Raw genomic sequence first — 18,619 nt, 5'->3', positions numbered from 1 at the left:
AAAATTAAAAATATATTTAATCTTAAATTAAATGACCACTATGTTCTTTTTTAGAAACTAACTTTAAAACCTTCCTTAATTGGAATCACAATATATAGATTTTGCACTATTATCTTCTTCTACTTTTCAGAAACACCTCCTGCACTTGTTCCTTTATGGAATTATTTTCCGCACATATGTTTCTTTGTCCTCTCAATGAACCTGTAAATGAAAAGGCTGAAATGTCTCTGTCATGCCTATCTTCATATCTTCACTTCCTTCAACTTTCCTCTTGGATTCTCATTCATTCAATCTACGAAACATCATTAAACATTTACAACGTAAATCTTAGTTTTTATCTCTTAATCTAAGTATATTATCTCTTCTTATAACTAGTAAAAAACCAAGAAGCATTTTCATTTATTACATCATTAATAGGTTTAATCCTTTTCGACATCTCTATTTATGTACGAATGTCTCAATTGGGTCCTCGTTTTTTAAAGTGTATCAAAATGGTCCCTAATTTTGAAAATTGATATCAATTGAGTCCTTTCCGTTAAGTTGGCTGGACGACGTTAAAAAAATTGATGAGTGGATGCTGAGAGAACGAACGCTCGTCCACCAGCGAACGAACGCTCGTCGACCTCTTACTGCTGGACGACCGTTCTTTCCACACTGGACGACCGTTCGTTCGGTGGTCGACGAGCGTTCGTTCGCTGATGGACGAGCGTTCGTTCGTCATCTCAGCATCCACTCATCAATTTTTTTAACGCCGTCCAGCCAACTTAACGGAAAGGACTCAATTGATATCAATTTTCAAAATTAAGGACCATTTTGATTAACTTTAGAAAACGAGGACCCAATTGAGACATTCGTACATAAATAGGGATGTCGAAAAGGATTAAACCTTATTAATAATAACTTCAAAAAAAAATACAGATATACTTGATGAGATTTTTCAACAAAAGAATAGATAAATTTAGATAGTTGCCAAGAATGGCATAGTGTGAAAGAGAAAATAGTGGCATAATTAAATGATTGAAAGATAAAAGTTCAAACAAATATTGATTGAAAATCTGAAATTGCAAGTATATAATTAGAGGGTAATTTTATTTTCAACGACGAGCATAATTAAAAGAAGATTTGATCCCGTGATCTGTCATGATTCCGATTGAAACGAAGAATAATTAGGCGTTGATTTTGACTTCACAGTGTACCTCACCCAAAAGATTTTGGAAAAATGCATATATATATCTCATAAATTAAGCAGTACACACAGAATTAAAAGTTAAAAAAATACTTCATTTTAAATAATTTTAATATAATAAATAATATACTATCGAATAAAAATTAACAATTAATTATATATAAATATCATATAATTATAGAAAACAAAATGACAATATTATGAAAAGGGATTAAATGATTTTAATAAGTATTAAAAGAAGAAATAACGTCGGAAAAATGAGAAAACAAAGATGTCTACGTAAAGAATATAAAGAAAGAATTAGAGAAGGAAAAAATGACACACAATATCAATTAAGTATTTTGGTGGAGAGATCTACTTTTTTTTTTTTGTTAACCTTTATTCCAAGAAACTATTTATGTAAGGTTAAAGACTTTTAGTTAGTTCATATAATTTTTACAAACTTCTGTTTATTTATTTATCAGTCAATAGTTTTAATACAAAAAGTGATTTTTTGGTATATTTTATGTCTTGAAAATAAGTGCTTATCTGGCAAAGTGGAAACATATGAGATATGAGTGATGAAATTAAGTTGAATGTGAGATGAGAGTGCAAGATTATTGCATATAAATAATTATGAAAATCTAGGCACGTGGTCTGCCCATTAAGGAAAGGTGACACTTGAGTCACCATATCTCTATATTTGGGATCTCAATCTCCTCATGATGCTATAACAACTATATAAATATACATATAGATAACAAAGATAGTCTAATACCAACTATGTTTAGAGCAATAGACAAACACTATATACATCCTTCGTTAACTTCTCTAAATTTATATGCTTTTATATTTCTATTTATCTATTAATTTATATATATGTTATGAATAATCTATGTGTATTTGTGATCAAAATCATAGATTGTTTTTAGCCCAAGTTTAAAAATGAAAAATCTCCTACTCAAAATTTTCTCTTTTATTTTCTGTATAAATATTTACACATTTATCTCATTCATTCACACTAATAAATCTCATCACATTCAACTCTTTTTTTCATGCACATCTCCATCATAAATACTGTTCTCATCCATATTCATCTCTTTCATCTACACTCGTCTCCTTCGTCTATTATAATTCTTTTTCTACTTTTTCATTTGTATTTTACTTTATTGAAGAATAAGACCTTGTATCATAATTTTTTAAGTTATTATTATTAGCATGAGCCAAATCTATGCAAATTAAATTAATGTTAAAAATATATTTTATTAAGTGTTTGTTAAACCGATGCTAAATTAAATAAATTTTGAAATAAAAACGCATTAGCGTCAACTTGACTAATGTTGAAATACTCTGACTAAAATATTAATTTAAAAATTAGTGATAGAATTAACATTTACATATTTGCTTTTGCTGACAAAATTTTGGCTCTTGCAGTATCACACGCTTTTTTGTTGGTATCTTCAATAATTATGTGTGTGATGAGCTTTAGAAGCAACATCTGCTTGTGTATGTGTTTTAGCTATTGTTTGTAATCAATCCAGGATGGTGACAATTTTTCGATCAAAATTTCTGAAACAAACTCATCAGGTAAAAGAATGTTCTCCGCTTTGATATCTCCAAACAACTTGTGGTACTAATTGATTTGAGATTTTATGTCATTATCTTCAATCATCTCCTGTTGGTAGTAGTTTCTTATGACGGATTTTTATTTGACAACATCTTTAATAGTGTATTTGAGAATCAACGAATTCCAAATGTCTTTTGTCTACTTATAGGAACATTACATATCGAAAAAATCATTAGAAGGTGCACTAAGTAAAATATGCCGGCATAGCTTGTTCGCATAAATCTAATCTTTAACTTGTTTTAAATTTGAAGGAATATTGGAGTTGGGTTTTCGAGATGAAAGAACATTACCAACTTCGTTCATATGAGTAGACAAACATTCTTGCTAGTGTCGAAAATTCTGACTAGAAAGACCTCAATTTTCGATACATATGGGAATGGTTTTGCAAAGACTATCTGAGTTTCAAAAATAATATTTTGATTCTCCAGAATTAGGTTGTTGATGTCAGTCATAAATCCTTAATATTGTTGTAAAATGTTCACGGTAATCACGAACAATAATTTCTTAAGATATGTAGATCCATTATTCTTAAGGACTTATATACTATGTGTTGTGCAAGTCTCTCATAATATAACAGAAACTTCACGAATTTTTTTTAAGAATATCAAAATTAGTTCGGAAAACAAAATGAATTTCATGCGCCTACAAAACTCCAAAACTTTCGCAAAGCTGTTATTCAACTTTTATAACAAGCATGACATTGAATTGGGTAAAAAAGTTTTAACTGAGTTTCCTCCAAGACAGGGTGAGTTGGAGTTTTTATACAAACAAAAAACTTTAACACTCATCTTCGTAGCTATTGGATTTTACCAGGTACAAAGACACCTTCAAGAAAGTCATCACATCAATTTTTATAATTTTAACTACATACACTAGTGCAAAAATAGTGTATAACGTCATGCGTTCAACGTCCAACAACTTAATAGCCAACGTTAAAAATGATCAGTGACATTTTTGTAAATAAATGAAATTGTTAAATGTCGTATAGAATTGTAATTCGACGTCAATTTGTTATATTGTGTAAATTTTATGAAAATATTTGGCGCGATGGTGAAAATGTATTTTCGTATGACGTCGAATTTCCTAAAATTAGACATCAAAAGGATATAAAACGTCGAATGTCCCAGCGTTAGACGTTAAAAGGTTAGTGAATTCAATAAAAATTTGAGCGGGAGATTAAAAATTCATTCACTTTATCTCAATGCTTGATATCTTCTTCTCTACTCAAACTTTTTTGGAACGAAGTTTGATGACCATCACATGTAATTTTTCTTTCACTTATTACAAATGCATGTTAATTATCTACTTTAGGTATTATTTTCTTTTGTTTTGATCGATTATTTTCGTGTTTTTGTCCTTCATAGGCGCGTTCTGCCGTCTCTCTCACTGGTGACAACACTTTATTCCGACGACCCCACCTTTTGAAGGTTAGTTTTCGTTTTCGTTTTGAAGAACTTATTTGTTGAACTTGTTTGTTGTTTTTTTTTGTTGAACTTGTTTGTTGTTGTTGTTGTTTGGTTGAACCTATTTGTTGTTGTTGTTTGATTGAACTTGTTTATTGTTTGTTATTGTTGTTTATTGTTGATACTACACTACGTTCATAGTTCATGTTTTATAAAATACCAAAAACTGAAATTTTTTGTTTTTCAAGTCTCATTGAATTGTAAAAAAGAATCACAATTAATTTAAAAAAACAAAAGAAATTGATGTGTGAACGTCCAATTTTTCTATGTTCGACGTCAATTTAACGTCTCACAATATGACGTCGATCTCGAATTCGACATGAAAGGCCGAAAAACACCAACGATGTTTTTGTATTAGTAATATATATTTTAATATGTTATATATAAATTTTTAATTATATTGTAATATACTAAAATTAGTTAGTAACAATGAAAAATTACACTTTTAAAGTAAACCTAAATTATATTATTTTAATTTTAAGTTTGAGATGGATACATGCAGTTCTCTATCTTTACTTTTAAAAATTGGATAATGCACAACTTTATTAAATAGATATTTTCATCAAATTGAAAAATATTAATTATTAATGAATTATTTTTTATTAGTAGAAAGACCTAAACTCAACCTATCCAACTCTTTATTTTTTCTTTTCTTTTTTTACAGTAAAATCAATTTAATATCTCTTATTTTATGTTAAAGTTAAAGCAAATTTTGGAGTAGAAATTCAAAATTTCATTCCATCTCTATATCATATTTAGTACTTTCTTTCTGTTTTTATTTTTATTATTATCTCTCCTATTTCACTTTGAAGTGCACAAATATCAAAACTCTCTTTTGTTATATATATATGTATATATACATATATATATATATATATATATATATATGTATATATATATATATGTATATATATATATATGTATATATATATATATATATATATATATATATATATGTATATGTATATATATATATATATGTATAGATATATATATATACATATATATATATATGTATATATATATATGTATATTTATATATTTATGATCCACTGAAAACTACCTTGGAATCATTGTGGGATAATTTTGGGTTTGTGCCAACACATTCGAGAGGTCCATCAAACCACCCATAACCCATCCACAAGGAAAAAAACAAAAGAAAAAGAAAAACTTATGATCATCTTTCATAACCTTTAAAAACATTTACCAAAAAATAAATGAAAAGTTAAGACATGAAGAGATTTTTTTTTTGGGGTATGCATATAGACAGATGGATTTAGAGTTTTTCAACCCATTAGAGGGATTTAGTATATATATATATACACAAAGAAGAGAAATGTAATGGGGAAGAATATGTTTCACAATCCATATTCCATACACTTTTAATATAAACTTAAAAAATTATACACTTCTCGTAAAAATAAAATAATTCTATTAAAATGAATCCCAAAACTTTATAATTTCAATAGTCTCTCAAGTCACTACAAATATTGATATCAACATGTGACATAAAATTATAATAGAAGTTGCAAATTTTGTATAGAAATGATGAACTTCATACAACTTATATCTTATTTTTTTTTTCTTTTTTTATCAACGAAAAGAATATATATAAATTAATGTCCCTTCCCTCGTTTATCCCATTAGATAATTGTAAATTTTCCATGATCAACACATTCATACAAATTGGGCAACAAACAGCAAGTAATAAACAAAACATTATACAGGTTTCTAATTTGGAGATACAAAACACATGGCTGTCCCTAGGATAAGGTGGTCCAAGATGTCTTTTGGCCATCCTACAAGAAAACATACTATTTGTATTTATATAAATTTTATTATTAGTTGGTTATGTGTATTAATTAATAACTCAAGTATTTTTTTTTTTAAAATAGAGTTCAAACCCTGCTATATTTTAATTTTCTAGAAGGCTCTTAAAAGCTTTTAGAGAATTGATACTCGTACAAAATTTTATATAATATCTGTTTCTTTTTGTGTGTGTGTGTACGTGTTTATGGCTTCCCAACATTATGTATAACATGTAAAAGATGAGCAGAAAGGTGAGATATAAAACATACATTCATACAATGCGGCTGGACAAATAACATTTCTAAATATTAATTGGTTATTAATTTTAGTTAAATAATTTGTCTTTTAATTTACCAAATTTAATATATAAAACATTATTCTCGAATAATTGGAATCAGGTTTCTTATAGTAAAAAATATAGTATTGTTATTATTTTTTTATAACTATTTTATTTCTTATTAGAAGTATTATTGATTTTTTTTTAACGAATGATCTCGTTAAAATATTTGACTTGTGGTAAGTTATATTTTGATGACTAATACCCTTATTAGTTTAAAATGAAATATTTCATTTGAGATTTATCTTAAACCTAAAACTATGTTAGAGTTAGCACTTTATCCTAAAATTAGGTCAATTCAATGGTAAGGACACTATGTCCTACAAAGAAATGAAAAAAGAAAGCCTAAAACTATGTTGTGTCCTTCTTCCATTAACTATTTAGTCCTTCTTCTTACCACTTTTCATGAATGGTCCACCAAAGAGGGAATATTTTGACATTTCTTCATTACTTTTCTTTATCAATTAGGCGTGCACCAATGGCCTTCCCTTATTATCATGGACCCTAATATTAGAGGTGTGGTGACCACTATAGTAGATTCAATCATCTCTAATTGGTGGGACAATAGGGTTTCATACCATCATTCTAGATTGGCCAATGGCCACTTTAAATCCAAAGAATCTAAGTAAATGAGGCTTAATTAAATGATTTTTCTTTTTTGGAAGGTTGTCATCCAAATTTCTTAACTCATTAACTCCTAAAGTATTTGAAGTTCAATTTTAGGCTTTTAAGAAAAAAAAATTCTTTATATTTCTTTAAATTTAAAATATGTTACTTTTAGTCCTCTAAATAACTTTTTTTAAAAGAATAAAATGGTTTGGATAATGCTTAAAGGACTAAAAATTAGTGTCCTTCAGCAGCATATCTTACCCTAACTAATTTTATGTAATTGTAGCAACCATCCTTGAAAACACCTTTTTATCTTGTTTCATATTCAATGTAAAGTAACATGTGTAGCTTATCATTTATATAACTATTTATATTGCAATTAGTTTTAGCTTAAATGTTATTGGAATATGGAAACTTTTATCACATTGTCTTCTTCTTCTTCTTAATCCACTTAACTTACATATTTAAAATAATCATATTTCAAATGCATTATCTTTTTCGATTTGTAACAAGACACATTCTAATTCAAACACCAAATAAAGTAAGAAAATAAAGTAAGAAACTTAGGAACTTATCATTTTGAGATTTATTTTATTTTTCCTTTTACTTTTAATTAAAAAAAATACTAATTTTATTTCCTATTTAAAAATTATATATAGTTTTTGTTACATACATTTCTTTTTAAATCACTGAAGCGAGAATAATGCATAATTTATAAATAAATATCAGTATATATAAAAAAATGGAATAAAAAACATTTTCTTGAATTAATTAATAAGATATAATGATTTAACGGAAACACCATCATCACTTCAAAGAACTTATTAAGATATATTTTGATATTATCTTAACCGAATTAATTCAATGTAATTATATTTTATAATTATACTTTACTAATATATTATACTTTGATTTTGTTTTTTTTATCGATATTCAACTATCATATTAGATGACCTGAAATATGAAAGATTGAAAATAAAATGATCTTTAACATTTTTATAATCTTGTTATGCTGCAGATTGAATTCAGAATGGAGAAATACATTACATTCTAAAACTGTACTCATTTTTACAATTGAAGATAATTCGAATCTAAACATTATGAAAATGGACTGTTCGTTAAAATATTTGCATAATCAAGTAGATATTCATGGGCTTGACTTATAAATTTCATGCCTCAATAAAAATTAATTAGTTATGTACATTTTATTACTATTATTATTATTTCCTACTGTCTTGTGCCTAATAAACCAAAAAATATAATTTTCTAACCTAACTAAATAAAAAAGGGCATTGGAATAATTTCTAGGTTACAACGTGCTTTAAATTAAACTAAAAGATTAAAAAATTAATTTTCTTATAAAATATTAAAAATATTCAATGATGATTCTATCAGTGCCCCCAAACAGGTTCACGACCCTTAGATCAGATATTATTTCACAAACTGACCAAAAAAAAAGTAGAATCTGGCCAAATATGAATTAAAATATTCTTTTTTTCACAAACGATTTTTTCTTTCTTTCTGATGCTGTCAGATAACTTGCATCAAAAGATCAGAATGAGAAATATTTGCAATATTTTAATCACTCACATGATCGTGCTCCAATTATAATATTTATCATTTAAAATAATAAACTTTGACCCCTGAAAGAAAATTGGAGATTAGAGAGGCATAATTTGAAAGCAATTTTATATATATATATATATATATATATATATATATATATATATATATATATATATATATGCCGGTGACAGAACAATTTCTGAGGCAGAAAAGACAAAATGGTATTCTTTTATATGACAGCATATTTCTAAAAGGAAAATTTTGGAATATGAAAGACTTGTAAGTTGTAACTACCCTTTTTTTTTCTAAATTATTTTAATTAAGTTTATGTTCTTGTTAAACAAAATAAAAATAGGAACAAATCAGAAAAGAGCTTAGAAACTATATGTGAAAATATAAATATAGTTTGACAAATATAAGGGATTTTTCTTTTTTGTTTTATTATGATATTGATTCTATACGCACAATATTAAAACCTTAGAGCTTTATCTGATTTTGTATATGGATTAAGATCGATAATGTCTACATATATTTTATAATCATATCTTTCCCTTTTCCGATATCAAAAAATAGTTTTGCAACACTATTTAATTACAAAATCATTGTACACATTTTAAGATGTTTAAAAGTAATTGCATAAGATTTGTTTATAATATAGAAAAATGAAACATTAAAATCTATTAAAAAATAAACAGATATATACAAATCATCGTCCTATGTTAATTTCTTGAAAATATTAACTTTAACTTACAACAAACTAATTTTAGTTTACAGATAAATTTATTTGATATCCACTCTTATTTTCTTTTCTTTAAAGTTATTATGTGAAGTTCATCCAAACAATTTCTTAGTGAAAGGCACCATATTGCAAGTGTATGACATATATATATATTATGATTGAATAAATGAGAATGTTCGAAGAAAGAGCAACAGAGAGGAGTTTGAAAAAATTGCATAAATAATTTAGGTCAATATTGGCTCTTAGAAAAAGAGCAGAGACAAAAGATTTGATTAGTAAAAAGAAAATTACGTTTTGTTTGTATATATATATGGTAGTGGTACGTGGGTGTAATAGTGGTAAGCATGTAATGCACGTGCATGGAATAGAATAGAGTTCACACGACTCTGAACAGTGAGAAGAATGACGACAACAACGTTTGATAATTAAGAATAATAGTTTGGTCTGATGAAAGGGTAATGGATTAAGGAGAAGAGAAGAGAATAGTTTTTTGTCTTTAACCCTAAGCAAAAGGGTGAAATAGAATAATGAAAAGAATAGTAATAATGAACAAGTCAGATTTTGATGTGTTTGGTACAATAACAGCACTTTCTTTGCTTGTTTTTCAATTCAAAAATCAACCCAAAAGATCCGCCAGATTCTTGATGAAATCTGTCGGATCTTGCTTTCCAAACTGTCAGATTTCCTTCGTGGATTTTCTATCTTCTTGACCATGATGTGCCCCCTTTTAAAATCTCTGCATGCCACCCTCTTTCATCACTCTTTTCATCTTTTTCCCTTCTTCTTTTCTTCTTATTCTTCTCCTGTTTTCGCCTGCAACTGCACACATCGTTATCATAATAATCATGGGTATGGCTGCAGAGGCACAGTTTCATGTTTTGGCTGTCGATGATAGCCTTATCGACAGAATGTTGATTGAGAGACTCCTCAAAACCTCTTCTTTTCATGGTAATTTTCATGTGTGCTGTCCTTTTTTTGAAAATAAGGTTTTTTATGTTTGTTTATCAGATGGGGTGATTTGGTTTTGCTTGATGTGAAATCCGATTCATTTTGGTATGTTTTGTGATTACAGTTACTGCTGTGGATTCTGGTAGTAAGGCTTTGAGGTTTCTTGGTTTGGTTGAAGATGAGAAGAGAACTGAAGAGCCTCCCACCATTGCTTTACAAGCCAATCAGGTTCGGTTTTACTGCAAAATTTATAAAAGATGACACATAGTTAGAATGATTTATGAGATCTAATTAATCCCTTTTGCTTATTGTAATTGCAGGATGTAGAAGTAAACCTGATCATAACTGATTACTGTATGCCAGAAATGACAGGATATGATCTGCTGAGAAAAATCAAGGTAAAACTACTTGGTTTTTTTTATGGGACCTGGTTTCAGAAATAACATGTTTTATGTACCTTTAATGATGGAAAATCTGAAACCAATCTTGTGATTTGTACGTTGTATGAATAACAAAAAGTTAATGATTTGCAGGAATCTAAATCTCTTAAAGACATACCAGTGGTGATTATGTCCTCAGAGAATGTTCCATCAAGGATCAACAGGTGAGGGAAAATACCTCTTATGAACAAAATCTTAACATCAAGATATTTGTTTGAAAAAAAGAAGTAAACAAATTTTAAAGGCATCAAATTGCAAGATATTTAACAGAATGTTCTTTTGCTTATGGCAGATGCCTAGAAGATGGAGCTGATGAATTCTTTTTGAAACCAGTTCAACAGTCAGATGTAAACAGGCTGAGACCTCATATGATGAAATCAAAAGTTAAGGATGAAGAAGAGGAACAGATCAATAACAAAAGGAAGGAAAAAGAAGAAGAAGAAGAAGAAAAGCATTGCCCAGATAAAACCAGGACAAAAATGGAGCCTCAAAAAGTGGTTAATTGAAGTTAAAAACTTGATGAAACATCATAGATTGTACCTAAAACATTTACCTCTCCTCTGCCTCACCAGCTAACAAGTGAGAAGAGTAGATCGCACCTCAATCATACTAAAGAAATCTCTAGTATAGCATCTGACAAAACAGATTTCATTTTTCATTCAATTTTCTGACACATAATTTATACTTTTTCTCTTATGTCTCCAATTCACCACAAGATTCTTTTTTCTTGCCTGTTAGCAACCCCTTTCGGAAGGTAAAATGTTTACATAATTTATATAAATTCTTAGATTTTCACATTATTACCGTTATTGTTGAAAGACTAATATATTTTTATATTTATTTGATATAAATTATAAAAATAAAATAATTATAAAAATGTAAAGTTTTGTATTTTTTTAAGAAAAAAAAATAAAAATAAATGAACGTAAAATATTTAGACTAATGATATCATGGTAAGTTTATATTTATTTGATACAGGTAAAATAGTTAAAGTTTTATATATCTTTTAAAAAGAAGTAAAAATAATTAAAAGTACTGTGAAATGTAAAAAATTTAAGTGTTTGAAATATAGGTTGCAAGTCATAATTCAAAACTAAATACACTGTGTAAAAACACCAAAAATAGGTTGCCAAATCATAATTCAAATCAATCCGAATCTTAGATTTTCAAATCAATATATATAGACTATTTTTTTTAAAACAGATCCTGTTGAATGGCAGTTTAGTTTACAGAGAAAGGGAGACTGTATTTTAAAACCAATTGATAAAAAATAACCTATTTAAAATCAATGTGTTAATATTTTAATAATTTTTTTTAATTTAATAATAATATACGTGTAACTTTTTTGCCTGAAATATTTCACTTTAAATATAAAAGAAATTTATATATAAATTTTCTCATAAAGCTTATAGAAATGAGAAACATCATTGTCACTATGAAGTCTTTCTATTACATGTGGTGGTAACAAGTATGAGACGAAGTATTACGTAAGAATCATCTTTTTTTTAATTAAAATGTGTAATTATATTTTTATTCCCTATAAAGTAAGTGAGATTTGATTTTGGTTTTATGAGTATCAGAAAATTGACTTATTAGTGTTGGAAAAAGTCTTCCACTATAAATAAATAATCCTTAGATAAAACAGATTTGGCATTGATATAAATATACAGTATTTTTATCAACAATTGTATTTGTCGATAGTAATAACAAAAATAAAAAAAGCTATATTAAAATTGCGACACTAAATTTTATAACTGTAATTATTATTTTTAGTAAAGGAATACTTTAATATAATTGGATGAGAGATTATTAACAAACTGTTTTACCCAAATATAAATCCTTTCGATCATTTAGAAAAAAAAAGGGGGACAATAATTTTTCATGGGGTTGTTATACTAAAAAATGTCATTTTTGTACCAACATTAAATATTTATATCACAAATTATAGATGAAAAAATTGTTTTTCTTTAATTTATTGATAAATCATGTGTAATGCAAGACAAGCGGGTAAGCAAAAATATTCTTTTATTTTTATTTTAATAATATTATATTAATTATTTATTTTATTATGATAAATAAAATCATAAATATTGATAAAAATTATGGTAAAAACATAATCAATTATATATATTTACATCTACTAAAAAAATCAAAAAGACTGCGTCAAAAGCCTAGTTACAAAACTAGGAACAACTCATAAATACAATAAGTAGTAATTTCCAATATAATTACTTTTTTACTCAGAATTAATACTAACATTTTTCCTCAAGTTATAATATATATAAATTGTACATTTCGAGCTTGTAACATATAAACCCAATCTAAAGTCTCCTTAAAAACTTGGCTAACACATCAACAAGTTAATTGTTATAAATAATTATGTATTAAAAATACACATAGGTTAAATATGTGCTGTGAACTAAACATTATACGTTTTGGTAATGAAAGAATTAAAAGTACCATTTATAAAACAAAATAGACAACTACTTATACTTTTCCAAAAGTTATTTATGTACGTTTTTTTTTTATGATAAAAAAATTATTATTATAATTATAAAAATGAATAAAAATTATTTTAAATCATTTTTGTTTATTTTATAGATAATTATTTTATTATAATAATTGTTTTAGTTTTAAAAAATAATAAAATTTTAGGAAGAAAAACGATAAATTCAAATAAATGACTAAATTTAAAAAGAAAACAGTCACTTAAAATATTAAATCAGTAAAATAATTTTTTGATTTAAAAATAATTAAAAGATAAAATAAAAAGGTATGTATACTAAAAGAGATAATTACATAGATCATTTTTTATTAAACACATTATTTTTACAATTGGTCTTTTAAACTTATTAATTAAAATAGGATATTATTATTGATTCGACAGCTTTTATTCGTTGTCTCTAATTTCTTTTCTAAATTTAGTTTGCTTTCGACAGATATAACTTAACCTTTCATATTCTTAACCTAATTTTAAACTATATTAATTAGTATATTAATTATTGTTATTAGTCTTTTATTTCAGATTAAAAAAAGGAATAAAGTTAAAAAACATTTCAAACACCAGTCATCGGAAACACCAAAAAGGGGACTGCAGAGACTTGAAGGCACCTTCTTCATATTTTCTTCTATAATTCTTTGTTCTAGCTGCTGAATCAGTGAGGAGTGAGAGAGGGCCTCATGTTATACAGATCTTGTACTACAGAGGACTTCCACTAGTAAATCAATATAACAGTGCCTTTTTTTCACATTGAGATGGAATTTTGTTGGATTACAGTTTTATCTTAAACTGTTCATGGATGACGCGCTGCCATTTACCATCAAAATCTCATTTATTATGCAGCCAACAATTTTCCAATTATTGTCTATCAATTGGGTGCTTCCACATTGTCATTTTGTATTGCAAACCGGATAAAAAAAAATACTTCAGAAGAAAAGACAATACATAGTAGATGGGTTTCTGTCCCACTTAAGTGATAACTGAAAGAAACATGGAAATCTTTTGAATGCTGAACCAGGAGGATTACAATCTAAAGGGAAAAAAGGGTTTAAACTTAACACAAAACCATCATTAAAGGTAAGATTTACACTCAGCTATATATTATAAATTGTCTCAATCTTTAATCGACGTGAGACTTTCAATACATAACATACAACTTTCAATTCTTGAAGCGACAAATCATCAATCCAAACTCAGAAAATAAATATACATAATTTAAATAAAGGGATGCAAAAAGTGCAGAAAAAACTTGAATATCATAACAGATTCAGAACTTCTTGAGAAAAATTTAGACACGTGAAGTGAAACTTACTTCCACAAGCAATATGAACCATGGAGCCATTCCTAGAAAATGGTGATTGACACAAACAAGTGGTTGCTGCCTTCTTCCCCAAACATCAAAAAACAAGTCATGCAGAATAAGAAAGTGGAGCTAGAGGAAAGTGAAGAATGGACATTGAATGCTGATATCTAAGTGAAAAATAAGGCAAATGATCGGGGTGGACTTTTAAGCTTTTTGGGAATCTAAATGAATAGATTGGGGAGGCCACAGAACATGCACTTGAGAATATACACGGAAATTGGATTAGTGATCTACCACCAAGTCCTTGGCTCAATTAATATACCTGAGATCGGTTGGATTAAAGGCAGAGACAATAACCAATGGGATATGAGCAATTTTTGACCATTCTTCACCACGTCCTCTAGCACATCTTCCTTCTAGCATTGAGCAATTATATATGCAGAGTCGTTGTAAAGATACAAGGTTCCGAATTCCATCAGGTATTGATTTCAAACCATAGCAATTGCTGATTTCAAGACTCAAGAGTGATGAGAGATTCCCTATCCAGTCTGGTAAACTGTTGCCACAATATCCATCTATTACTAGTGTTTTTATTGAATGATGTGGCTGCAGGCCTTGCAATATCTTTTCATCTTTCTTTTGATTTTTATCTTTCCCCCGTGTGTTGTTTTCTACCCTACGTCTTTTTTCAATAGGATCCGTCCAATAATTAGTCTCACCGAGCCCCCACTGTAATTCCAAATCTTGAAGATGTTGCTTCTCCAGTAATATATTTGCAGACTCAACCACTGCAGCATTTTCTCGTAGGGAATTCAACCTTTTAATTACGAATTTCCCTCTAAGGTTGTTTAGCGCACTCAATGCACTTATATCAACGTTTTTACTTTCAGAGTCCAATATAAAATGTGTCAGTGTTTGAAGATTGGTCAATTGTCCCAACCCACATGGCATACATCTCAATTCCCCACAATCATTCAATTCAAGATGCCTAAGACTTTTGTTGATATCTGAGGGTAACTCTTCAAGTTTGCCACATCCAGAAAGTTTTAAAGTCTGCAAGTTATGTAGGCTAGTAACATCTGGTGGAAGACTTACCAGAAACCTATTCATTGAAAGATCAAGATATCTCAATTGCTTCAACTCTCCAATACTATTTGGAATTGTTATCAAATTCAACCAAAAGAGTGTTAACACCCGTAGGCACTTTATGCTTAAGAGAAAAGGAAATTGAAGACTTGGCGGAGGACCCAAATTTTGTCTTGCATAAAGTGGCTGTCCAAGAAAAATAAATGTCCTTAACTTGTTGGAAGATGATGATGTTTTCTCTGAAAAATGTAATGAAGTACAAGAGGACAAATAACGTGTTCTGTTTTCAATGTGCTCTCTTTTTCCTTCAACAAAGGCGTATTCTTTTCCAACCACTAGCTGTGCTAGATCATGTATCAGGTCATGCATTTTACAAGTAAGAATGTCACCACAATCATCTAAAGTCACATCTTGGAAAAGTGACATTGACAGCAAATTCATGAAGTACTCATGACCAACATCTTCTTCACATCTATTGTCTCGTGATGGTTGAATGAACCCCTCAGCCACCCATAACTGAATGAGTGTTTTCTTGTCAAACACAAAATCTTTTGGAAACAATGCACAATAAGCAAAACACTTTTTCAAAAATGAAGGAAGATGATCATAACTCAGTTTAAGGATTGCAAAAATTTTGTCCTTGTGTTGATCTATCTTTGAAAACTCAACTTCACTAAAATATAGCCAATCACTCCGACCCAAGTTTCGAGAGTACAAGAGGCTGCCAATAGTTCTTATGGCCAGGGGAACCCCAGCACATTTTTTAACAATATCCCTTCCCATTGCTAACAACTCCTTATCATTTGGTTCTTTCCCCCCATCAAAAGCCACTCGAGAGAATAGCTTCCAAGATCTTTCTAAATCAAGACCTTTCAAGAAAAGGGGTGGATGTGTGGCCATTATTTTCGCCACTGTCCTACTACGTGTTGTTACAATTATGGCACTTCCTTTACCTCCTTCCATTACTAAGCTCTTGAATTTAAGCCACAGTTCCCTATCCTCATTCCACACGTCATCCAGCACAAGTAGAAACTTTTTTCCACGAACTTTGTTTCTGAGATCTTGCTGCAATTGCTCAATCTCACTATTCTTATCATTCCCAATCATCTTTTCGGCTATTTTCCTCATGTCAAATTCATCTGAGACACACACCCACATTTTCTGCTCAAAAGAGCACTGGACAGCATTGTCATTAAAAACAAGTTGAGCGAGGGTAGTCTTACCTAGTCCTCCAAACCCAACTATGGCTAATACAGACACATTGTCTATCACACTCACTTTGGTGTCTAGCAAATAACTTTCAAGAAGTTTCTTTTCCTCCTCTCTCCCAATGACATCATCTCCTCTCACAAAAGAGTAAGTTTGTCTCTGCGTCCTATATGCAATTGGAGTCTCCATAGGGCGGTCAGTCAATTGCAAAGTAATCTTGTTTTTAGCAATAGCATCTAGCCTCTTCTGGATTTCTTTCATTTGATGACCTATTTTTAAACTATAGACAATTTGGTTTTCTTGGGAGAAGAAAACCTGTATCTTTGTCAAGATTTTTCTAGCACCTATCACTTTTCTTTTCATCGCTTCGGAGGAGATATCATTGAGAAGGTCATCTGCATCATAAAGTACATCTTTCAGCTCCTCCAACCAATTACTGATTTGAAGGTTGTTGGCCTTTCCCTCTGCATCCAGGAGTACAGCCTTTATTGCAGATACTGTGCGCTTCATTTCCTGTACGTCATCTTTGAGATTCCAAATGATTCCAAACTCCTCTTGAGCAAAAGAGATCAAGTTTTGTAAGACCATCTGAGCAATTACTTCCATCCTTTGCCAGATGAAGTTTGGTACAAACATTAGTAACAACAATGTTAGGGATCAAACAATTTCACAGCCAAATGTAGTTTTGTAATGGCATTAGATATCAAATAATTTCACAACCATAACAACAACAAATGAATCCTTTAAAAAATAAAGTGTGGCCAGCCAAATGGGTGACAGCCGCCATAACGTTCTGTTATAAATCATATCATTTTTATTGTGAGCAATATCTTCATAGTGGGTGTTACCTCTCCTGAAAAACTCTTCTCCATAAACACAATGAGGTAATCAAACCCTTTAATTTGCTTAAAGAACTCAGTTATCTATGATTTGTGTTGATATGTTATAAATCAGATTTGAGGACAAATCGTTGACCTTAGAAGTCAAATAGTCTTGTTGCATTAACATGAAAGGAGCAGAAAAAATTCCAGTTATGATGATTATTAGTTGCATGCTTTATAATGAAATTCATTGGTGCTATCTACAAAGATTCAATACCTAAGAAAGTTAGAATTAGAGAGACAGGGAGAGAGAGCTGACCTGCTTTGGAAAAAATGAGAGTAAATGCAGAGGCAACAGTTGTGGGCAAGTGTTGAAGATATTAGAGGAGCCACCTATATAAAGGAAATAAATATAATATTATATTATTTTCACACGTAACAAATTTTTATACATACTTTAAATTCATTGTGTTACCTTTTAACTAGCATGCTTTAAACTAACACCTAATCTGTCCATATGTTTAAAGGAATAAATATTTTAATAAAAAGAATGTAATTAATTCAAAGTTAAATATAGATATTATCATACTGTTTTATTATATATTGGTTTCTTTTTTCAACATTGAACTTTATAAATATTTTCTTAACTTTGAAACAATGTAATGTTTTATAAACTAAACATGCGATAAACTATTATTGAAATTTAAATACGCAAAATTTGTTTAACATTTTAAATATCATATCTTATTATACATAGTTGCTATCTATTGCAAAAAAAAAAACTACATAATTCAAGCACACAATATTTATTCAATATTCAAAGTATCAATGTCGTGATGACGAAATTTTTTAGTCTGATGGCTTCAAATACAAATGCAGCGTTCATATAAATTTGCTTATGAGAAACTAAGAAGTCAAATAATACTACAAAATTGTGTATACACAACATCTAATAGACAATGTTTTTTTCACTATATTAATGATATGAATTTCATTG

General features: G+C 28.8%; 2 protein-coding genes across 2 annotated transcripts; one reads left to right on the top strand and one right to left on the bottom strand.

Moving 5' to 3' along the window:
- Window positions 1-9,812: 9,812 nt before the first annotated feature.
- Window positions 9,813-11,399, top strand: LOC148201360 (two-component response regulator ORR3-like). The gene is made up of 5 exons (XM_088109946.1): window positions 9,813-10,263; window positions 10,388-10,491; window positions 10,584-10,661; window positions 10,797-10,867; window positions 10,996-11,399. Exons 1-5 carry the CDS (start codon window positions 10,056-10,058, stop codon window positions 11,207-11,209), a joined length of 675 nt encoding a protein of 224 aa, XP_087966072.1. The 5' UTR covers window positions 9,813-10,055; the 3' UTR covers window positions 11,210-11,399.
- A 2,875-nt stretch (window positions 11,400-14,274) lies between these two features.
- LOC148201359 (putative disease resistance protein RGA4) lies at window positions 14,275-17,981 on the bottom strand. Its single transcript, XM_088108446.1, has 2 exons — window positions 17,942-17,981; window positions 14,275-17,408 (listed from the first exon to the last, which is right to left on the bottom strand). The coding sequence occupies exon 2, from the start codon at window positions 17,405-17,407 to the stop codon at window positions 14,816-14,818; it is 2,592 nt and encodes an 863-aa protein (XP_087964572.1). The 5' UTR covers window position 17,408; window positions 17,942-17,981; the 3' UTR covers window positions 14,275-14,815.
- Window positions 17,982-18,619: the final 638 nt, after the last annotated feature.

Source organism: Vigna umbellata, chromosome 3, assembly GCF_029865625.1.
Source record: "Vigna umbellata cultivar VRB3 chromosome 3, Vumbellata_1.0, whole genome shotgun sequence".
Lineage (NCBI taxonomy): Eukaryota > Viridiplantae > Streptophyta > Magnoliopsida > Fabales > Fabaceae > Vigna > Vigna umbellata.
The sequence above is the reverse complement of the archived record's forward strand: the minus strand, read 5'-3'. Positions and strand labels throughout refer to the sequence as shown.